The sequence below is a fragment of the Corythoichthys intestinalis genome, chromosome 5 (genome assembly GCF_030265065.1).
Source record: "Corythoichthys intestinalis isolate RoL2023-P3 chromosome 5, ASM3026506v1, whole genome shotgun sequence".
Lineage (NCBI taxonomy): Eukaryota > Metazoa > Chordata > Actinopteri > Syngnathiformes > Syngnathidae > Corythoichthys > Corythoichthys intestinalis.
The window spans coordinates 34,909,373-34,932,744 of NC_080399.1; the positions used below are offsets into that span (position 1 = coordinate 34,909,373).

Genomic DNA, 23,372 nt, shown 5'->3' on the forward strand with positions numbered 1-23,372 from the left:
TAACGTTGTGCCGTACTGCTTCTGTCTGACAATGAATGACCTGAAAAGAATTACAATGGTATCTGAGTGCCACTGTTACCGTTTCTGTTATATACAGTGGGGAGAACAAGTATTTGATACACTGCCAATGGGTTTTCCCATTGGCAGTGTATCAAATACTTGTTCTCCCCACTGTGTGTGTGTGTATATACAGTGGTACCTCTACATACGAATTTAATTCGTTCCAGGACCTTGTTTGTAAGTCGAAATGGTTGTATGTCGAGCAGGATTTTCCCATAGGAATACATTATAATTCCATTAATTCGTTCCAAAGCCTAAAAACATACACTAAATTCTTAATAAATACTGCTGGCACTGTTACAAATGGCAATTAAACATAGAAAAACAAATGTTATAAATAAATAATTCAGAATAATATAATAATAATAATAAGAATTAATAATTATTCCTGTAAATAATGTAACGAATCGGATTCTAATATGGCGGACACTTTTTACTGTCCCTGAACGCACCGCGAAGCTGACGTCTCAGTGAGATAGGTCGGTGCGGTAGAGAATACTTTCGTTTTCTTGAGAGCAGTCAACTGCTTAAGACAATGGGCGTTTTGTGTTGGATAAGTTCTTAAATAAATGATAAAAACGTGACGAAGCTGGCGATTTCCTTGGCAATGTTACCACAATAATAATTGTCACCTTAACTTATAAATAGTGGCGAACGGTGGTCGGAAGAGGACCATGGAGCTGTATTGTTGAGCCAGTTCAGGGACGCGCACCCCAAGCTCATATTTTTCTATAACTTGCATCTTCATTTCAAAGGTAAGCATCACTTTTTTCCTTGTTTCTCCAACTGTATCAACTTTTTTGAAAACTATGTTGATTTCTCACACAAGAAAATCCACCGTGCGTTCGTTTGCAGTGCTGTCATGTCGTCGTATTTCGAGCAACTCGTCGGATGTAGAAACAAATGGCGGCTCAAATTTTACGTCGGATGTCGAAAAGATCGTGTGTCGAAGTGATCGTATGTAGAGGTACCACTGTATATAAAACAACTTTAGTAAGGGGGAAGTGTAAATAAATTATAGAATTAAGATTTGTTATCAATGAAAAAATGAAGTGTTCGTTGGCTGTCACCAAGTAGCATTTGCGATCACTACACAAAGCTAACTAAATTACCCCCAAAAACGGTCAGAGACATAGGACAACCAGAGGATATATAAGAAAGACAGGGCTGATGGTGAAGGACAGCTTGTTGAAACAGGAGAATGTCATTGTCAGTCGCGTCGATGAAAAAGCTAAGGCTATGCTTAGGTCAGCTCTTTTTTTTCCCCCGTCTTTTTCAGCCTTCGACACCCAAGCCATCTCTTTAACTGAACATTTTTATGTTCTTCCACATCTTTGCCCGTGAATTTGGCACCAGGCACATCATTTTCGGAGAGAATTGGTAGGTTTAGCTCTGTAAACATCTCCTTCATACACGATTTCCATTCATTTCCTATTAGGGACAAACGGTGGCTTGTTCCTACTTAGCAACAGTAGCTAATGTCATGAATATTAATGAGCGGAAGTGACGTGTCGCTTGCGGCACACCATTGAGCGGTTGTGTGAAATTTATGCTATTTTACATGCAGTGTCACCTCCACGCTCCCTCCCTTCTGAGGATGGAGGTATTTCTTCTTCTATTGTGCAATCAAAGAGCGTGCCTTTCATCCACGTGATGTTACTCGGAAAGTTTGGTTGGTGCAGTGTGAATACTGAACCTTTTCAACAAGTCATTTGCAAGTGTTGTTGCGAGGTAGCTCTCCAACCAGACCCTAGTCCTCTTGGTCTAATGTGAAAGTGCCCCAATTTAAAGGTTTGAGCAAGTACCTGTTCTTGTGTGCCAGTTGTTCCTCTCTGGTGTAAAGAGTGAAGGTGGGGCCAGTTTAGGGGAGTTGGCCGCTACTGAACGAGTAACGCGTGCCAAAAAGGGATGCTCATTGCTGGTAGTCTGAATCAAGATTTGTACAACTTTAGAAATTTACAGTATGAAGAAGGGGGGAAAAACAAATCATCAAACACTTACCTGTAAAAAATCATCCGAGCCATCAACCATCAGATCTGCGGTGGAAGTTTCTGACACTCTGTGGTGGTCAAGAAAAAAGAATTATGAAAACACACAATTTTCTTGTTCTATGTGAGTTTTAGAATAAATTTAAAATGGGAGTGGTAGCCAAATTAAAGCAAGTAGACCTGGCCTCTTCTTTGTAAAACCGTGCTGCTAAGGCAACTTGTGGCAAGTGTGTTTTAATAACAATAAATGGGTAAAGCATGCGGGAGGGCAATTAAAAAGTATATCTTTAGCCACGTAGAACATAATTCCATAATGGTAACAAAGGTGTATGTACTGTATATTTGAACAATTAGTTCTAGTACTTACATTGCATCCATCTTTTCCACGGACTCACAGGAAAAATCAGCTACAAATTGGAAAAAGCAATATAAGATACAGATTCCAGAATGGACTCACAATTTGCTATGTATTGTTTCTCACCCTCATTGTTGCTGCTGCATGACGAGTTGCCCTTGCGAGGTGTATTCTTTTTCAGCATGGATTGTTGCGAAGCACGGCGCAGAGACTCCTTTGTCATTCTGTTACGTAGACTGGCCCGGGAGTAGCACACTTTGACAGAGCTCCGCCGTGAACTTCTACGCTTGTTAGCTATGGCAATTTTAGCAGCGGTGCGTACAGGAGAGGGTTGGGGCTGTATTGCTTGCTCAGCAGACAAACGCTCTGATGCAGAGATGCTGACAATAGGTGTAGATATTTTTCCTGGAGACTGGCTTGCATCATCTGGCTCGCATAACTGGATATCGGCGTTGTCCGCTTCACTTTGTTTGGCCTCATCTCCATCTTTCGCCATCTCGGGCTGTATCTCATCTACGACATCAGAGCTTGTTTGAGACAGCTGACTCCCATCGACATCAGAGCTTGCTTGAGACAGCCGATTCCCATCCTCTGTAATGGCTGCCTTGGTTTGTTTGTTTTTTCTAGTGTTGCGTTTTGGCTGTGTGCTTGTGCTGGTTTCAGCTGTAGAAACATCTTGCTTGGTTTCTTCAGCAATTAAGTTGAATGGTGTGACAGAGGAACCACGGAGATTACTGCGCCTATGCCTGGAGAATCTATCATAAAAGATGTTACAGGCTACAATAATTAATGCTAAAGAGAATATAATTTAAAAGATTGAAACATGTAGCAAAAAACAAACCTTCGCCTGATTTGACTTTCTTCTTGCCGGCCAAAAGACACACGCTTCCTGCGACTATTCTTCTTTTGTGATGGTGTTTTAGGCATCAACTCTGGTTCTGAATTGGCATCCCTAAAATTTACAGAAAATACAATTAGCTAAAGTATCAAAAGTGTCATTGTTTATGCTTTGGTTTAGGATTTTATTTGTTTTTAAACGGTTCTAATAAATGGTGAACTAAGGAGACAATTTCTTCATCAGAAAGGGTTAGTCTACACCCATGTTGACATATCAATTGACAGACAAGTAGTAATGACAAACACAACTAGAGCTGAAACGAATACTACAGTAACGCAAGGTTAAAAATTGATCAGAGTAATTTTATTCGCCTCAGGGAATCATGAAATTATGCCAGCTCTAAGCATCACGTTTTTCCTGGACTACTTTTAATGCGGGTCAACGCGCTGACGTCACGTCTGTAGATGAAGAAGCAATAATACCGGATTGCAGCCGACAGCCGCTACAAACTATGACAACGTTTCTACAAACTACGCCTACATGGTGCTACTGTGGTAGCAGGTAGCGTCTGATTCGTCTCATAGATATCACATGTATATGGAACTAGATGCGACATGACAGACTCGGCAGCGTTAGCAAATGGATATAGATCTAGATGCGAAATGACAGACTTGCTGTTGTTAGTTAACCACCGCCATCTTAAAGCAGTAGACTTCTCAGCGCTAATAAAGAAGTTGAACGTTTTTGTACCTTGCTAACGTAAGGTTAGCCCTGCAGAGGGCTAGGTTTCTATTAATAATGACCACTGTCGATGCATGGCTAACGTGTACTACATACAGGCTTTATTTAAACTGAAAAACACAGCGCTGTAGAGTGATGAGGGTGTAAAATAAAAACATAATAAAGCTAACTGTCAGTTTTAGCTCAGTAGTCATTGCTTAACAAAACACCTAGTAGCACTAGTAGCCTAATGTGCTCCAATAAAGCAGGTATCATACATTTATTTTTAACACTGCAAAAACTCAAAATCCTGTCAGGACTTGCAATTTACAACAATTTAAAACTTAACTAGAATTGTAGTGTACATTGAATATAACAACATTGATAGTCTGAAAATGGTTGAATATTTGGTGAAATGTTTTGTTTTCTCATGTATATTTATAAGTGCCCTTTACCTAAAAAAATGTTTTATCCGATTACTCGATAGAATTTTCAGTAAAATATTTCATTACTAACATATTTGATAGCTGCAGCCCTAAACACAACCACACCCACCGTGAAAACATAAGGTTGGCCACTTGTTGGATCTCCTCAAGCCAAACCATGTGGACATTATCAATATGATTGATAAAATCTTGTGATTTGGTTTGAGACATCTGTAGGAGGGACTGTACAGATAATTGTAGAGACCTCATGGTTGGAGCTAGTGGGATACTTTTCTCTGAAACAGATAACATTTGTGGAAAAAAATCAGTTTCCAAAATGACCACAGTAGCTATCATTGTTTGCAAAATGTTTTTGAAAAGCTCTAAACAGTTAAAAAAAAAAAAAAAAAAGTGCATATATTGTAGTTTGATGATTAACGAGTCAAATGTAATTATACACTGTTTTAAATTCAAAAGCTACTGTATAAGGCTAGCCAAGGGGTATAGTACTCCCATGTCCAAGTTTAGCCTTAACTCAAGCTGTATAGCACAGGTTTATGACACGACATCCACAGCTCTACCAAAGCATTCCAGAACACATTACACGAACTATTCTATTATAAATAAAATAGGAGAAATTTCCTCACACCAGTGGCAATACCGACAGACACAACAGTATGAGTGCACCTCTAGATTGTTAAAAAATGTATTACTATTGCATGGTATTCACATAAAGAGTGTGACAAGAAACACCAATATGGAGATACAGTGGGGCAAATAAGTATTTAGTCAACCATTAATTGTGCAAGTTCTCCCACTTGAAAATATTAGAGAGGCCTGTAATTGTCAACATGGGTAAACCTCAACCATGAGAGACAGAATGTGGAAAAAGAAAACCCAGAAAAATCCCATTGTTTGATTTTTAAAGAATTAATTTGCAAATCATGGTGGAAAATAACTATTTGGTCAATACCAAAAGTTCATCTCAATACTTTGTTATGTTACCCTTTGTTGGCAATAACGGAGGCCAAACGTTTTCTGTAACTCTTCACACACTGTTGCTGGTATTTTGGCCCATTCCTGCATGCAGATCTCCTCTAGAGCAGTTATGTTTTGGGGCTGTCGTTGACTCAAATCCTGCGCTCAAATCCAGGCCATAACACATTCTCCCAGTCCTCTTCTGGATCATCCAAATGCTCTCTAGCGAACCGCAGACGGGCCTGGACATGTACTTTCTTCAGCAGGGGGACACGTCTGGCAGTGCAGGATTTGAGTCCCTGGTGGCGCATTGTGTTACTGATAGTAGCCTTTGTTACTGTGGTCCCAACTCTCTGTAGGTCATCCACTAGGTCCCCCGTGTGGTTCTGGGATTTTTGCTCACCGTTCCCGTTATCATTTTGACGCCACGGGGTGAGGAGGGAGTTGAAAATCTGTGTTGCCCAACGACAGCCCCAAAACATCACTCCTCTAGAGGAGATCTGCATGGAGGAATGGGCCAAAATACCAGCAACAGTGTGTGAAAAGCTTGTGAAGAGTTACAGAAAACGTTTGGCCTCCGTTATTGCCAACAAAGGGTACATAACAAAGTATTGCGATAAACTTTTGGTATTGACCAAATACTTATTTTCCACCATGATTTGCAAATAAATTCTTTAAAAATCAAACAATGTGATTTTCTGTTTTTTTTTATCCCACATTCTGTCTCTCATGGGTGAGGTTCACCCATGTTGACAATTACAGGCCTCTCTAATATTTTCAAGTGGGAGAACTTGCACAATTAGTGGTTGACTAAATACTTATTTGCCCCACTGTATATGGCAACACTTTGTATCCCAGTACACTAACAATATGCTCCTGCTAACAATCAATATATCGTTTTAAAAAGGTGTCATCGTTAAAGGAACCAACTGGTTGACATATGTTCCACTTCAAAAGTGTATGTTTACTCATTAGATGCCATTGACAACAATACACGTCCAATTAATTTAAACTGGGAGGACTAGCTGCGATTGCTCATCGCTTATTTTTTTTGACAGCGCTGGACATCCTATCCGTTTTGACTGGGTGTGATCGACAGAGTCGAACTGAATTGAACGTTGCCGTAAATGGCAGTGAAGGAGTTAAAAGGGAGACTCATTTGTTTACAAGTGTGTTGCAATAATACAGTGCGCAGAGACATTCTGTGAGGAAGATAGTTTTTTCATTTTATCCGTGAAAGTGCAAAAATACTTCTAAATGGTATCATATATTGATTTCCTGAGAAATATCAACAATTTTTGTCTTGCCATATCATGGTAGCAGTCATCGTGAAGATGATCATGCGCAGTAATTTCTACAACAAATATTATTGAAATTGAGTTTGAAACATGTAGGTTGGTGCTTCTGACCGAGGGCTCCCAGCATAGATTCTCACACCCATGTCGTGTCAGGAATAAAACTCTTAGTACCAATGACCAAACAGAACACGTGTAAAACTCACGTACAACACAAACACGGGCGGCTACTTCCTGTGTTCTGCAATTTCTTGCTAACCCCGCTACGAAGAGCAAACCGTGCTACTACCAATGCAAGGTACGCATGCGCACATCGGTCAAACGCGGCGAGTATTTCCAAATTTCTTTTAGCCTTATTTTACCTATTCATTTCCTCAAACCTATTTTCGGCGTGTGTTTTCCCAAGCACAAACGTTAGATGAAAACAAAACAGACGTTCCGATATTTCACTTAACCTCTTCTTGACGGGGCAAAGTTTAGATTATGCCGTGCTCTCGCGCGCTAACACAACTTCACCCGAAAAAAGACGTGATGTAAGCTAAAGGTTATTAAAGATTTTATCACTTTTAATACTTTCGGCACACAACAAATCAATGAATAGAACGAAAATTAACATTCTGCGTCCTTTTTGTGTAGACGGTAATGGTTTTCTGCCGAACTAAATTAGCCGCTAGCTAAAGATGCAAGTAAAGTCACAATTATTTACCGTCAGAGAAACAAATGTCAATGGACTCCACCACTTGCTCCTCCGTCCACCAACAAAGTGAATACTGCAAACAGTATTTTGTGCAATAAGCATAAAATAGCGTGTTTTTCTAGACTGTCCGCATTCGCCCTCTGAACCTACGATGTTAAATCCAGTCTGCCAAGTGCGAACTGAAACCGCTTAAATTTCAAACATTATCAGCCAATGGCAGGCTGGGACTTGGTGACGTCATTATAAAAACTACGTTCGTTTTATATATATGCTGCCCCTGATAGGGGCGGAAAGCTACGCACCAACATTGTGCAGGGATAAAGAAACAGTACAAATGTATGTAAATCGAACAAACCACATATTCTCTGTTGGATTCGTAGTGTTTGGATGAAAAGAGCCAACGAATGGACTGGAAAATGTCATGTGATTTAAACAAACAAAACAAAAAAAAGTTCAAGCAAAATTCGATTGTCAAAAAATTTTTTTTTTTTTACAGTTCAAATCGATTTAACTTTTAGAAACAATTGAGAACAGACATCACTGCAGACAGAATAAAAAACAAGATATAATACACAAACTATACAAATACATTAACGTCGTAACATATGACATATCAGGTGAAACGCGATTTTTGTAAATATATTTGTACTAATTCAACTCAACTATAACAGAGCGTTTGAAATTTAGAGTACATTAATAAATAACGTTCCATGATATCTGTTACAACTGTCAGTGTGACCAGTCAGGATCACTCAGTGACCTGAAGTTGTGCCTATGAATTTCAATGATATAAAATGTATTTAATAAAATAAAACAGAACAAAGAAAACAACTAATCAGAAACAGGAGGCATGACTGAATATGTGTCAATCATTTATTGTTCACTTTTATAGTAGGCAGATCTGATACCTGGTGCTACCAGAACTTTGCCAAAACTGTCAAGAAATATCAAACCCCCAGAAAAAATGTTCAAAATTTTTTAAAAAAAAAATCACTTCATTCATGGTAATTGTTACTTTTCATTTTGATACTCACCTTGGTTATTCATACAGTACTAGAACTAGAAGTGGGAGCTACATTTTCGTGGTAATTTAAAAGCCATTAAAACATGGACAAATGTGTTTGTTTCATTTAGCCCGCACAGTGAATACCATTCCACAGTTGGACACAAAAATTGTCATACTCTTCATTGTTTAACCTCATGTTTTAAGAGGTTATTGACTTGCACACGAGGCATTTTGCTTAAAGGATTGACACTCAGAAAGGCCAGCAGAAAGACGATAGTTCAAGCTTGCATACACAGCCAGGTTCTCGAGGAAATTTTACTGGTGTTCCTAAAAATACAGATACAATATTGATTACTAATCTACAAATTAAAAATGAAGTCAATCGATCAATCCCTGTTCATGTTTACACTGTATTTACCTGGAGTCAAAGGGAGTTTGGTCCCTGATGCCTTGAGGATCACCTGCAGATCACACACCTTAGCACTTGCAGCGCCATTTTTCTGCTCCCTCAGTGTGACGCACACCTCATCTTTCTGAAACAGCCAGTCCAGTTGATGGCCTAAGTAGCTGACACCATGGATGCAAACCTCACTCAAGTCATTGGGAAGGAGCGGGGAAAATGCCAGGCATTCTTTCTGAACTCTAGAAATAAAATACAATATTTTTGTATTGATTGCTTTGGTTCAACAGGCAGAGTGGGATGATGGACCTGAAGCCGCTGTAACCAAACACCACTGCTTGCAAGAATCCTCCCATACCCGTAAGAAAGTTGACAGCGCCTGACCCGTCTGATGACTCACTCCACACCTGCAAGGCCATCACACGTTACCTCGGTCCCCAATTAGGACATTCATGTAGAATGCCGCGTCCGAGCAATACCTGGAAAGGTCCTTGAATATTTTTGAAGCACTTCTCAAGTAAACGTTGAGCTTTTTCTGCCTTGCCGAGCTCCAGCCAACCAATCGCAAACATGCTCTGAAAATTGGAGGGAGAGAAAAAAAAGTGCACTCATGGTATATTTACAAATTCACAAGTCACAGCTGTCTTTAAGTGCTCCGTGATTGACAGGTAATCTGCTTTTTGTCTACAGTTACCCAAGTCATGGCTGGGCCATGAGGATCAGTGGCTATTTCATAAGCTTCAAGATCATTTCTTCTGATCTCGGGCAGCATGGAGAGACCAAGAGGATAGCTCAGCATCACGGCGTCGGCCTGCTTCACTGGATAACCTGCCAACAGTGAAGAACATATACTGTCGTGAGAGTGTTTAAAATTCAATGCAGACCATCATGAGAGTAGGCAAAAGATACCTTTGGAGTACCCTTCAAACTCAGGATGGTATAGTGATTCTTGGTCAAAAGGTATTTGGAAGTTATCTGCAACATCTTGCCATTCCTTTGGCTCAGGATGTTCGAGAAGATCAGCTAGTTCCACAGCAAACTGCAAACTAAAAATGAGATCGCACAGAATTAATTCGCACAATTAAAAGGAATACACAAATGCAAGTACCTTAATTTGGCCACTGTGTTTGTGTAGACAGAGTTGTTGACATTGTCATAATATTCATCTGGTGGCATGACACCTGAAATGCACAATTTCCTATAATTACAAAAATGCTGGCCTAAAACAATAGGTTTGATCGTTAAATATATTAAAAAAACAATAAGGCATATTCATTATCATGTGGCCTTTACCCAAAAGATGATACTTCTGGTCGTCGGGGCACCAGGTCACCCTTGAAAGCCAGTAATCGGCCACGCCCCATATTAGCTGACTGCCCTGTCCGTCAGTGAACATTGACACATCCTGCGACAAAAAGTTGAGTCACACTGAGATGATATGAAGCGTGAAATAAAGAGCAAACCTCAGTGAGGTAGTAGTAATTCCGAAAGGCCAGGGCGACATCGCCATTGATGTGAATCTCATCTTGTCCATAAACATCTACGGGGCACATCTCCCTCCCTGACACTGCACTCTGCCATCCAAACTTTAGCCCCTGTGACAAGATACACCCTGTAGTGCTGCACATTATATTCAAAGACAAATGCTGCTACGTACCAATTTTCTTTAACGCAAAAAAATATAGATTAATTTCAGATAGCAAATGCCTTTTACCATAACACACCTCGTATCCCTGCTTTTGAGCATTGTATTTTGCTCCATCGATAGTGCGCACCCTGTACTCCAGTACTGCACGTGCCAGTTGAGGGTAAAATAAAGCCACAGTGGGATTTATCCAGATCTCCTGTTGGGTTGGAGATTTTGATTGGGTAACATGCCAGAGTAAAAACAACAGCAGATTTTTAAGCAATGATTCCAACCTGGTCCCAGAAGACGTGGCCCCAATAATCTTGAGCGTCCGAGCCATTCGACAGTCCACCTGGACTGATGCCGCCAAAAAAGCTGTTTGTGTCATGTCGGGAGGGGAAGGCACTGAGGATGTAGAACATGCAGCCGATAACAGCTTTCAAGAGGTGCTCGGACCCTGTGACCTCCACCTTGCTCCACAGCCACACCTCTTCCCACGCCTTCTCGTGAGAGCGGCGGAGGAAACCAGTTGCCATCAGATTGAGGCCCTCATCAAAACTGGACTTAGCCATGTCAAAAGAGCCAGCCACGGCCAGAATGAAACTCCAGTGGTCCTGGCTTTGCCCTGGTTGCAGTGTCAGGGTGGAAGGAATGGGAGTCCAGATGAGGTGCACTGTGGGACGGGGACCTTCTGGGAACTCTGGATTGTGTGTGCGACCTTGAATGTGGCTAGAATAGATAAAGGTTTATCAAAAAAAGAAAGAATGACATAAATTTTAGAGGATAAACTCACCTCCCACCTCTGTAGTCAGGAGCGGCCTGAAAATCGATATCTTTACTATAAGGGGTGAAGGAACTGGCCAATTTGACTGTCACCGCAACCTCTGGGGTCACATGGCGCACCAACAGAATCTCCATGACCATCAGGTTGGAATGGTGGCGGTGCGAGAAGAAGGTTTGGGAGACCGTTGCGCTAGGTGAAGTCAGTGTGTGTGTGAAAACACCTGTGTGAGATTTAAAAGGGAATCAAACTTTTTTTGTGTCTATTAAGTCCTTATATACTACCACAGTAAACTGATGTTATTATTCATGAGGAATACCAGAGGAATAGGGCACTAAAGCCCTGCTGCAAGTAGCCGTGAAAAATGCAAAGTTTATAAACGTAAAACAGTGTTACCTTGAGATACAACTTGTTGTAGCACATATAATCTTTCCATATTGAAATGAATGGAAATGTCAATAATCCTTTTGAGGCCCACCACATGAACACACACAAAAAAAAAAAAGTATGTTTCAGTCATAAGGATATTACTTCTTTACCTACCATTTGTCATTTTTCTTACAGGGTAAAGAAGGTATGCCTGTTAAGGTTTTATTATCATTTATTTACATTACATTCAAAACAAATATTGCTGGATGGCTCCTAAAATTGCAATTATTGATGCTAACTGTTTGTATGTCAAAGATGATTTTGTTTGACTGATTGACAAAAAATATCTATATAAATAAATTGCTGCTTATTGTAAAATAGCAATTTTGGCTCACTGCCACTGTACAGGCTCAATACATTTGGCAAAAAATTGTTCTAATATTGTCTCGAATCAAGTCACTTATATTCAAAAGATCCACAGGGATTTTATTTTGGTGTTAGTGTAAAATACTTTTCTAATCCATGCCAAAAAGCCCCTTTTCTTCCTTTCAATAGACATTCTGGGCGAACACGCGCCTTTGCACGTCCAAGTGTATCCACGTGGCAGCAGCACTGTTTCACTGAGCCTCTGCTTGGTCTCCACTTGCCAAACACTGCACACATGAGCGAGGCGGTAACTGTTCACAAATTACCACGGATTCTCTAAATAATAAGCAGAGAACGGCTTCCAGCACAGCCTCAACTCCAATACAGGTAGTCCTCGGGTTACGACGTACACGACTTACAGTATGTAAGTTCGATTTTACGACGCCGGAGTCTCGTCCTCCATTCTGTCTGCAGTCGGTTTTTTTTTTTTTCTTCTTTTTGTCACGTAAACAGGCCCTAGTTCAGAATCCCCTCCTCTCCCAGCAGCATTGCCACTGTCCTGCAGTTCCTGACGGCGACTTCCTTGTTCTCATGCTGCTACTCCTTCTCCCCTGGCGCAGACTCCGCTTGTGAGTGCCAATCCGGTTTTATGAGTTCGGACGGTGGGGTTGTGTTAAGACAGGCAACGCTGGCGACCAGAGGGGCCGTAATATCCCCCCCCTCGCCTCTACACTTTCCACGGCGCCCTCCTCTCTCAGCAAGGCGACTCACTCACAAGTGAAGCTCAAATATATATATATTTTTTAAAAGCCCTAATAGTCATTGAATATAAAGGCATTCAACACAACGTACCACACAGTATCTTATTTTTTAATTTTATCTTATTAATATGATGTATAATCAGGGGTGAAAGTGGGCCATAACGGCCAGGAACGCAGTTCCGGTATAAGATTCAGGGCCAGAACACAGTTCCGGTATAAGATTCAGAGCCGAAATGCTGTTCCGGTACACGGTGCTTTGATTCCGAAAATATGACGGCAACTGTCAAAACGCTATGTAAAAAAAAAAACAAAAAAATGCTAAGATGCCACACATGCATTTAATCTCCAAGAAGAAAACAATCTACCAACATCAGATTTACATACACAAGTGTTAACAACAAGCGTAATAAAGTGCTTGTGTAGCGTAATCAGTTTCCACCAATATTTATTATTTATTTTATTCCACAGACGGCATTGAGGTTTCCCCAGCTGCTGCAGTTATCCGTGTTTGACGATGATGAGTCACGTCAATGTGCGAATGCACGCAGCAAAGCAAAGCGCCTGGACTCATTTATCCGGTCAATTGGCTGACATACTGACGTGATCAGCAGCGATACTTAGCTAAAGGTTGTTGAATTGATGGAACAAAAAAAGGGCACTGCAACATAAAATAGATCAAATCTTTAAGAGCAACAAAAGAGTTGGAGAGGCTTATTTATCGTAATTAGTTTTATTTGCTCTGATGGGGAGGTTCAGAACATTTTAGCTGTCCATGTGCACTTTGTACTTATATTTTTTCATTTATGTTAGGCTACTTATTCATTTCCTTATGATTTAAACTTTTTTGATTGAAGTAATGTAGTTTTACATTTGGAGCACATTTTGGCTAGGACATTCATTCATTCATTCGTGCCTTTATTATTCAATCAAAAAATAAGTTGCTTCAAACAAAAATATACATATTTTTAAAAGAAAAATCACTTCAATCAAAAACAAAAAAAAAATTCAATCATAGAAAAAAAGTTTTTGAATGCGAAAAAAATATTTGAGACTCAAAAATTTGCATTTGTTTTCTTTGACTGAAGCAATTGTTTTTGTGTTTGGGCCATATTATGGGTAGGACATTTGTGTCTAAATCATTCAATCCCAATAAAAGTTGCTTAAATCAAAAAACTATTTTTAATCAAAGAGAAAACTCATTTGCAAAAATATATTTTATCTCAAAATATTTTTTTATTGAAGTGTCACTTTTTTTGAAAAGCAAAAAATGTTGCATTTTGAAAAGTTTTGAATGCACTTTTTTTTGAAGTGGAAAAAGTTTTGAAGGCACTTTTTTTTCGATTGAATCATTTTGACACAAAGATCCAACTTCACCGCTACTTCCGACATATTTGAGTGACAGGTGACTACGACAATGTCATAAAAGTATGAAGCAAGAATAACGGCCACCAAGGCTCCAGCCAGCCATCGGACTCTGGTCGAGTCCAAGCCGAAAAGTATGAAGCAAGAATAATGGCCACCAGGACTCCAGCCAACCATCGGACTCTGGTCAAGTCCAAGCCGAAAATAGGGCACCGGTACGGGGGTGTGACATCGGGATCTCACCGGCGTGCCGCGACAGGGCACCGTACTGTCGCACACTGGTGGGACCCTGATATCACACCCCAAGCGTGGAGGCCGGCTGTCACCTGTCGCTGAGTGGACGGCCAGCGAGTGACACAACACTCATTCAAAGCTGACGCAATGGGGCTCCTGGCGGGGACGCCGGCGACTCGCCGGCCATCCACTCGCTTACTGGGCAGGCTACTGTCGGGCCGTTCACCGACCAATCCTGTACCGGCGCTTCGTGACACTCCGGTTGGACCCCGATTGCCAGCCGTCACGTCAGGGCAGCGGGTGAAGTTCCCAGATTTGAATCACATTAAGCAGCAGGCTATCCTCGACCAGAGTCTGATGGCTGGCTCGAGCCCTGGTGGCCATTATTCTTGCTTCATAATTTTATGCCAATGGCATAGTCACCTGTCACTCAAACATGTCGGAAGTAGCGGTGAAGTTAGATCTTTGTGTCAAAATGATTCAATCGAAAAAGTGCCTTCAAAACTTTTTCCACTTCAAAAAAAAAAAAAAAGTGCGTTCAAAACTTTTTCCACTTAAAAAAAAAAAAAAAAAAAAAGAGTTGACACTTCAATAAAAATATATATATATTTCCCAAAAAATATATTTAAAAAAAAAAATTTTTGCAAATGAGCTTTTTCTTTTATTAAAAATAGATTTTTTGATTGAACTTTTATTGGGATTGAATGATTGAGACACAAATGTCCTACCCATAATATGGCCCAAACACAAAAAGGCTTGCTTCAATCAAACAGTTTCAATTAAAAATTAAGTGTTCAAATGTGAATTTCTGAGTCTCAAATATTTTTTCACATTCAAAAACTTTTTTTCTACGATTTAATTTTTAAAATTTTTGATTGAAGTGATTTTTCTTTTGAAAATATATATTTTTTTGTTTGAAGCAATTATTTTTTGATTGAATAATAAAGACACAAATGTCCTAGCCAAAATGTGGTCCAAATGCAAAACTACATTACTTCAATCAAAAAAGTTGTTTCAACCAAAAAAAACAACAACCTTGACTTGAATCAAAAAAAAAAAAAGAAAATCAATCAAAGAAAAATAGTTTTCAAATTCAGTTTTTGGAGTTTCAAATTTATTTTTGCTTACAAACACTTTTTTTTTTTTTTTTTTTTTGAAGTGACTTTTTCTTTGATTGAAAATATATATTTTGCTTGAAGCAACTTTTTTTTTAAATGAATAATAAAGACACAAATCTGCCTCCATAGAACTCTGGACTCATCGCTGTTCCAGCGATTGAGTCTGGCTACCTTGCCACGGATCAAATTTCCAGGGCGGAGCGAACCACAGCAAACAGACAGCGGAGTGGACCAGTCAGCGACGGGCATATGTGACATTGGTAAAGCGACAACTCTAGCGCGGCGTGAGCGGAGAACGGAGAAGTTTATTTAGCGCGAGACAGACTGTTGTCAATGACTTGTGTCAATGTGTTTTTGGTCTTTTAAAACTGATTTTACCACGGATAGGAACATATTCTTGGCCCTCCTGTTCGCATTCTCGGCTCTCCCGTTCGCCTTCTGTGTTGTTGTGGAGATGACTTTCGACGCGCAAGAGTGACGTTGCTTGTTAAGAACATGTCACACAAATAATCGAATCTGATTGGATGGATGATTTCGTCGGCTCGAGAGGCCTTCAAGGAAGTGGGTCCCAGACTATTCTCACAGAGTTTGAAAAATACGGGGAGAACAGTCTGGCCATGCCAGGCAACTTAACCTCTGCGTGTGTTAAAAAAAAAAAAAACTATAATACTCAAAATAAATAAATAAAAGTAGAAGGTTTTCAAGGTTGACCTTGCATCCTTTGATTTTTCTGAAAGCGGCCCTCGGAGTAAAAAAGTTTGGACACCCCTGGGCTAAGTGCTTAAAGAGCCCACCTGTATAAGCGTCCAGGCTGTAGGAGTCTTTCCCAGCTTCCTCTGTTTTAACTGTCACAGCTAGAGGGCAGGGAACATCTGCGCGGTGGCATTCCCCCTGTATCCCGTTGTACACACCACCCATGTGCATGGTGCTGTTGTACACCCTCCATCCCAATAGCCCGTTGGCCAGAGGAGGGAGAAAACGGTGGTCGGCAGGGAGAGAATCACTGGTAAAGGTGTAAGGGTCAGCGGACATGTCGTGTTGGTGAGAGGGTGACCTGTCAAATATGGATAATCATTTCATATTTTAGACATTTTCTTTGAATACACATGAAAGCACGATAATGAACCGCGAGAATCAAGGGCGTAGGTTTGCATAGGGACATCACTACCAACTTTTCAGGATGCTCAAATTGTCCCCACCAACTTTTACGCAACCTTATTTGCATTATTTCATGACTTCAATTACATAGGTAAATTAGCTTGTCTTTTGTAGAATTATATTTCCATTTATTCACATAATCATATGTGGAAGCAGTCACATTGCTTTCTCCAAACTAAAACAGGCTCTTTGTTCTTTGTTCAGTGTATGCTATTGAATATTGGCACATCTGGAAAGTATTTGCTGGTGCTAGCAAGATGGGCGAGGGAGATAACCTCCCAAAGTTAAGGGGGGAAAAAAGGGTTGGCGCAGGGAGGTGAGACACACTCTGTGTCCCGGTACCGGAATGTCTTGTCTTTTATGTCTGTCTGTCTTTACGTGTATATTCTTTGTTCGTTTTTATTCTTGAGTTCTGTGTCATCATCTCCTGTTTGTTATGAGAACAAAACAACCTGCAAAAAGGAAAAATTGACTCTTTTCCTTCACTTACCATGTTGTACGGATAGAATTAACCCTACCATTATTAAGTGTATTATAGTACTTTCAATATGTTCAGACTTACATTGACCCCTTTTCCCTTGCTGAATGTACTAGTCCATTTTTTCCCCTCAAACGCAAGTTTGATTGGCTGATGACTTGACATCTAGTTCTTGGTATATGATCTAATACGGCCCGTGTCTGTCATTTTACATCTAGTTCTAAGATATATGTGATATCTACCATAGCCGTATGTTGCCGTATGTTTGTAACAACTAGCAACTGGGTGCTGTTTGTAGCAGCTGACGGCCGCAGTCAGGTATTATTGTTTTTTGTTTTTTTTATCTAGCGGCATGAGTTGAACATGATATTTACTCTCGGTCAGTTCCTCATTGCGTCCTGAAGACCGCGCTGACTGTGTTTTATTTCCGCTTTACCTAGTATAATTCAGAAATCGGAATTTGGATGTTTGCGAATCGCGAATAATCTAGGAATCGGAAATTTCGCACGCCTCTACTGATAATACAGTGGTACCTCGACATACGATCGCTTCGACACGCGATCTTTTCGACATCCGACGTAAAATTTGACACGCCATTTGTTTCTACATCCGACGACATGCTCGAAATACGACGACATGACAGCACAGCAAAAGAACCCACGGTGGATTTTCTTGTGTGAGAAATCAACACAGGTTTAAAAAAAAGTTGGTACAGTTGGTGAAACAAGGAAAAAAGTGACGCTGACCTTTGAAATGAAGATGCAAATTATATAAAAATATGAGCGTGGGGTGCAATACAGCTCCACGGTCCTCTTCCGACCACCGTTCGCCAGTCTTTATAAGTTAAGGTGACATTTATTATTGATAAAAACATCACCAAGGAAATCGCCAGCTTCGTCACGTTTTTATAATTTATTTAGGAACTTATCCAACACAAAACGCCTATTGTCCGCCGCAGTTGACTGTGCTCTCAAGAAAACGAAAGTATTATCTAAACCGCACTGACCTCTCTCACTTTGACGTGAGCCCCGCGGTGCGTTCAGGTAGAGCAAAAAAACTCCGCCACATTAGAATCCTATTCGTTACATTATTTACAGGAATAATTATTAATTACTATTCTTATTATTATATTATTCCGATTTTTATTTATAACATATGTTTTGCTATGTGTAATTGCTATTTGTAATAGTACCAGCAGTATTTATTGAGGATTTAGTGTAGGTTTTTGGGCCGTGGAACAAATTAATGGAATTATAATGTATTGCTAAGGGAAAATCCTGCTCGACATTCGACCATTTCGACTTACAAACAAGGTCCTGGAACGAATTAACTTTGTATGTAGGGGTACCACTGTATTTTGCTCCTGAAGCTTTTTTGGTGGTGGATAAGCACTCTTTTACATTCAGTTGGACTCTCAATATCCAAATAAACAAGTTACATCATAAACATACACGTGCAACATGAATATGGCATAAATAAATTCTTGAAGTGTGTATGACACCAAAAAGCATGTTTATTTCATATTTCATGCAGTGTTTATGCTCCTGAATGAAATGGACCGCTTGGATGTGTGTGGAAGCGATCGTTTTATATATTCAATTTTTGAATCCTGCGTCATGAAAATGAGTAACTACCAGCTTCAGTCTCGGGTTTAAGACAAATGCAAATGTGACGTCACCCGGGTCAGCATCTCACAATACAGCATTACTTTACAGCATGTAGATCAGACATGTCCAAAGTCCGGCCCGGGGGCCAAATGCGGCCCATGGTCAAATTTCATCCGGCCCCCAGCCTCTGTCATAAAATCAATAACATGTGGCCTGCACACAGACTTTAATAAATTGGTCAGCAGTACTGCTACTAGCATATGAAGTAGGTTACACACAAATGCTGCTCCTCATTTATCCACTAAAAGGCAGCAGCACTCTAAGCAACATTACCCCGCGTGACCCTTTACTCCAAATTTTCTAAAATGGCGACAATCAACACAAAAAAGAAAGTTAACTGCGACGGCCGACGCTTCAAGGATAGGTGGAAATTTGACTATTTCTTCACTAAAATACGCAACAACTATGTCTGCCTCATTTGCAAAGAGACAGTCGCTGTTTTTAAAGAGTTCAATGTGAGGCGATATTACAAAACAAGACAGGCTGACATGTACGACAAGATTACAGGGAAGACACGTAGCGAGAAATTAAAGCAACTTGAAGCTAGTTTAATTTCACAGCACCAGTTTTTCGCAAGAGCACGAGAATCGAAACAAAACACCTCAAAGGCTAGTTGCGAGTTTGTTGAAATTTAATAATTAAAAAAAATAATAAAGCAAATGTGAAACACAGACTGGCTTGCTAAAATTTGCTGAAATATATTAGTCTAAGTAAAGGACGTCAGCCAAGGTCGGCCCCCCACATTTTAACCACATCAAATCTGGCCCCCATTGCAAAAAGTTTGGACACCCCTGATGTAGATGGACTGCGGATTCAGCTGAGTTTGCGGATTAATTCGTCTATTTTTCGCGTCACGCCACCAAACGGCTGCAGAAAATTGTTCCTGCACCAGGGAGAAGCGTGTGAGCCTTTTTGGGTTTCAAAAGGTTCCCGGTGTTCAGTCAAATTTTCAACCCCATCAGAAATTGCAACATTGTGTTAAAAATGGCCGCGAATACAGCGATTACAAAGTAAACACTACAAACTTTCTTTAGATAAAGGACTATTTACTTACGTTTGATCATGGACAGACATGTAGAAAAGTTCTCCTCAGACAAATCCTGCCATGTTAGCTGCACAAAAACTGCATGCCGCTCTCTGTTTACGTCGTCGCCGTATAATAAAGCATTATTTTATGCAATCGTGTTGACCATGTTGCAGCTACGCGTTCCTCCGTTGTCGGCCGGTTTGTCCGGTGGTACTCTACAGCTGCTTCCCCGGCGAGCTCTCCTGTCCGTGGCAGGGGAACGAGCTGTAACTTGCTCCCCGCCGGGCGGGTAGCCGATCGGCGAAGACAATTGACAACCCCGCCGCCATGTGAGAGGATCCGGGCTAGTTTTGTGTGATTTTTCGCTTCGAAAAACGGAAATAAGACTTTGAGGCATCACTCAGTACGGGTTTGCATGTCGGCTAGCTGTCACGTCTCTTGTTTTGTTTGCATTCTTAAAACCCGGGTGGGGCAGGGAAATGACAAAAGCCTGACTAACTACGGTGGGGTAAAATATCGTTCGGGAGGTGCGACAGTAAAGGTAAAGTCGACAGTTTTGAGCATTATGGAGTAATTTTGCCATGTCATGCTGAATAAATACATTTTTATTATTTCATATTCCATTTAGCACAAGACTGTTATTTTTAATGACCATACCATTTATTTAGCAATTGGGGAAAAATACTTCATCAAAAAGAATATCCTGTAAAAAGATTGGAGTAGAGAGACTGAAACAATGACATATTGCGGCTCTCTTCGTCGCATTTTCCTCGTTCTGAAAAATTCCCCCTCAATGGGCTAAATTCTAAATCAGATGAAACCATGACCCTGCCAACTTTATCTTCCTGTTGGGGGCGCTAGAGCCCTATAATGGTAGGCGTGGCTAAACGGCGGATTAAAACATTAATTTCTCGTCATCTGCGCTTTGCCAAATTGTTGTATATAGTCGAATCGTCTCAAAACATGATTCTAATTCAGTAAAGTCACGGCGAGGACGTTAACAGTGAGAGAGCGGCGTGCAGTTGAGTTGTGGGCAGTGTTGGGCACGTGACTTTAAAAAAGTAATTAGTTACATTATTCACTAGTTCTTCCAAAAAGTAACTGAGTTAGTAACTGAATTACTCTATAGTAAAAGTAACTAGTTACCAGGGAAAGTAACTATTTCCGTTACTTTAAAAAGAACTTGTTGTATGTCAAAGAATTTGAAATTTTCTGAGCAGTATTCGAGTCAGTGGAATAGAGAAGAACAGACAGGTAGTTAACTTGTTAGGTGTCTGAGCAGTATTTGAGTCAGTGGAATAGAGAAGAACAGACAGGTAGTTAACTTGTTAGGTGCTTCAGCAGATTTGAATTGCTTACCACAGATGTCGACAAAAGCTTTGCCCCGGGACATAAATTACACATTACATGCAGGTTCTTTCCTTTAATTTCGACAAACTTGAAATAGTGTCTATATCTCCACAATTTTCCTTCTGAATGCTCTGCCATCCCGACCCTGTGCATCTGTTTTGCGTGTGTGTGTTTGCCGCACGCGCTGTTCCGGTTTGCTTGTGAAATCACCGGCTCTGATTGGCTTACTACGACACATGACTCTAACCCTCAGCCAATCACAATCACTTCCATCGCATCTCTCGAGGGGCAGCATTCAGGTAGGCTCGTTTCCCGACAATTCATGTCACCTTCAAAGCGTCTGCCGTCCTCAAGATGGAAGCAGAATTATTGCTGGCTGACAGTGGGAGATGGGAGCGAGGCTAACATCAGGTGTAGCAAACACAGAAACGTTACCAAACTTTGGAAAGAATTGTCTAATCGAATGAGCAGGGACAAAAAGCTTGGAGTCAGAAGTACGTGCGCTATTCTCGAACCTGAACGCACCCCAAGTCTTGGATGACAAATCAACAGAGCAGAGAGTCGACTCGACACGGCTGGTAGTTTCTTCAATTTATTCAGAGTAAGTAACACACCGCTTTTGACCGTCAGTAACGGTAAGGGCGTTGTAACGGCGGAAAAAGTAATTAGTTAGATTACCCTGTTACTGAAAAAATAACGCCGTTACGTAACGGCGTTATTTATAACTGCGTTACTCCCAACACTGGTTGTGGGTAGCCACATGGCAGGATGTGCCTTAAGGAGAACTTTTCTACATGTCCGTCCATGAACAAACGTAAGTAAATAGGCCTTAAAATAGGCTTTTCTTTATTGAAAGTTTGTAGTGTTTACTTTGGAACTGCTGCATTCGCGGCCTCTTTTAACAATACGCGCATGCGAAGAACCGTTTGTTTTTTGCATTCCTGGAGATGATGAACAAGTTTGTATTTCTTGTGTATGCCAATATAATTTGTGTTCAAATATTGCAATTTAAATTAGCTTATTCTGGAAGTTTTCAAAATGTTTCTTTAGTAGTTTGTTTTTTTTGAACAAATGTTTGAATCCAACGGTGTACCACTTAGCGTATGCACGGCAAAACCCAACCTCCTTAAAACTGGGGGGGGGGGGACTTCCCTTGTTTTTAATGTAAATCTACTAAAAATAAGTAAAATTATCTTCTAGTGCTTCAAGTAAATTTTACTCGAAATAAGAAAAATAACTAGCTGAAAATAAACTTAACAGACTTATTTTAAGCAAAAAGTTTTATTTCATATTAAAAAAAAAAACTTGTCATAAATGTTAATTCAAGAATAGATATTGTTCAAAAGTCAAAACATTATTTGAAAGCATTTTTTTCCTTGATATAGGTGAAAAATGACCAACTTTTAGATGTACGGCCTTAATAAGAACAAATACTGTAGTTTACGTAAAATGAGTGGAAGAATCTGACACATTAATTTGTTAACTAAGCCTTTAACACTGCAGTACACAAGATGGGAGAAAATTATTCGACTAGATTTAAGAAACATAATCAGACAAAGACTTTACAAATTTGCAGTGTGAAAGTTAGTATAAGTCGATACTGATTTATTTTGCATGAAGCATTTAGCCTTTCAATAAATTAGGTTCATATCGGTGAGAAATGACCCCCGTTCACCCAATCTGTTTGGTCTTATAAATGTCCCGTCCCCAGCAAAAAGTGTAGATGCGGGTTATGCTGTTATGTCGTCCCTACTAATATTGAGACCAAACCTACGCCTTTGGCGAGAATATCAGACAGAAGTACACTTTTTTGCTTACTTCAGGACAAGGAGCGTTGTTCTTCTCTCACGTGATCAGGAAGCAGGCGCATCAGTTTTTGCCATAAACTTAAAAGTAGTAATGGTAAAACTTGTAATAAAATAAAACCTACTTTTTGTGCCAAGTCTGTGAAACGACGCGTTTTATTGTTTAGGAATGGTCTCATGTGCGCCACCGTACTTAGAGAGTTGGTACGCGTCAATAAAATAACATAACAGAGGGAGAGAGTTGGTACGCTCCATTAACATAACATAACAGAGGGGTGTCCTAACAACTAGCACAAACGAATGGCACAAATTCGGAACCATTTTTCAGTAATTGAGGAGCTTAGAGGGACGTCATCACTCGAAATTAATATCTCAAGCCCCCCAATTTACCGCAAAATGGACCCGGATTTTTTTGTGCTCTGTTCGTGCTAGTTGTTAGGACACCCCTCTGTTATTGAGAGCGAGTTGGTACGCTCCATTAGCTGCGGGAGCTAAACTAAGAAAAAG

At 40.3% G+C, this 23,372-nt stretch overlaps 2 protein-coding genes across 6 annotated transcripts in view; both read right to left on the reverse strand.

Annotated features, from left to right (window-relative positions):
• The window catches only part of incenp (inner centromere protein), a 34,237-nt gene extending 26,695 nt beyond the window's left edge, over positions 1–7,542 (reverse strand). The window contains exons 1-7 of one of the 3 annotated variants that reach the window (XM_057837040.1): positions 7,366–7,542; positions 4,517–4,682; positions 3,245–3,355; positions 2,530–3,158; positions 2,416–2,455; positions 2,062–2,119; positions 1,866–1,986 (exon numbers count right to left, since the gene is read on the reverse strand). In XM_057837040.1, coding sequence (XP_057693023.1) covers positions 1,866–1,986; positions 2,062–2,119; positions 2,416–2,455; positions 2,530–3,158; positions 3,245–3,355; positions 4,517–4,656 — 1,099 coding nt within the window. In that variant the 5' untranslated portion in view covers positions 4,657–4,682; positions 7,366–7,542. Of the gene's footprint in view, positions 1–1,865; positions 1,987–2,061; positions 2,120–2,415; positions 2,456–2,529; positions 3,159–3,244; positions 3,356–4,516; positions 4,683–6,869; positions 6,931–7,365 lie in introns of those variants that run through there. The other 2 variants (XM_057837039.1, XM_057837038.1) reach the window with 2 other exon arrangements.
• A 327-nt stretch (positions 7,543–7,869) lies between these two features.
• Positions 7,870–23,083, reverse strand: pgghg (protein-glucosylgalactosylhydroxylysine glucosidase). Of its 3 annotated transcripts, none has more exons than XM_057837043.1 (14): positions 16,175–16,292; positions 11,567–11,634; positions 11,183–11,393; positions 10,683–11,118; positions 10,487–10,606; positions 10,226–10,357; positions 10,056–10,167; positions 9,871–9,943; positions 9,672–9,808; positions 9,457–9,590; positions 9,242–9,337; positions 9,072–9,169; positions 8,781–9,004; positions 7,870–8,689 (listed from the first exon to the last, which is right to left on the reverse strand). In XM_057837043.1, the coding sequence occupies exons 2-14, from the start codon at positions 11,604–11,606 to the stop codon at positions 8,613–8,615; spliced, it is 1,890 nt and encodes a 629-aa protein (XP_057693026.1). In that variant the 5' UTR covers positions 11,607–11,634; positions 16,175–16,292; the 3' UTR covers positions 7,870–8,612. The 3 variants fall into 3 exon arrangements, with proteins under 3 accessions (XP_057693026.1, XP_057693025.1, XP_057693027.1); XM_057837042.1 differs by lacking the exon at positions 11,567–11,634 and adding an exon at positions 22,879–23,083 and having other exon boundaries at positions 7,871–8,689; positions 16,175–16,434; XM_057837044.1 differs by lacking the exons at positions 7,870–8,689; positions 11,567–11,634 and adding an exon at positions 22,879–23,083 and having other exon boundaries at positions 8,802–9,004; positions 9,121–9,169; positions 16,175–16,434.
• Positions 23,084–23,372: the final 289 nt, after the last annotated feature.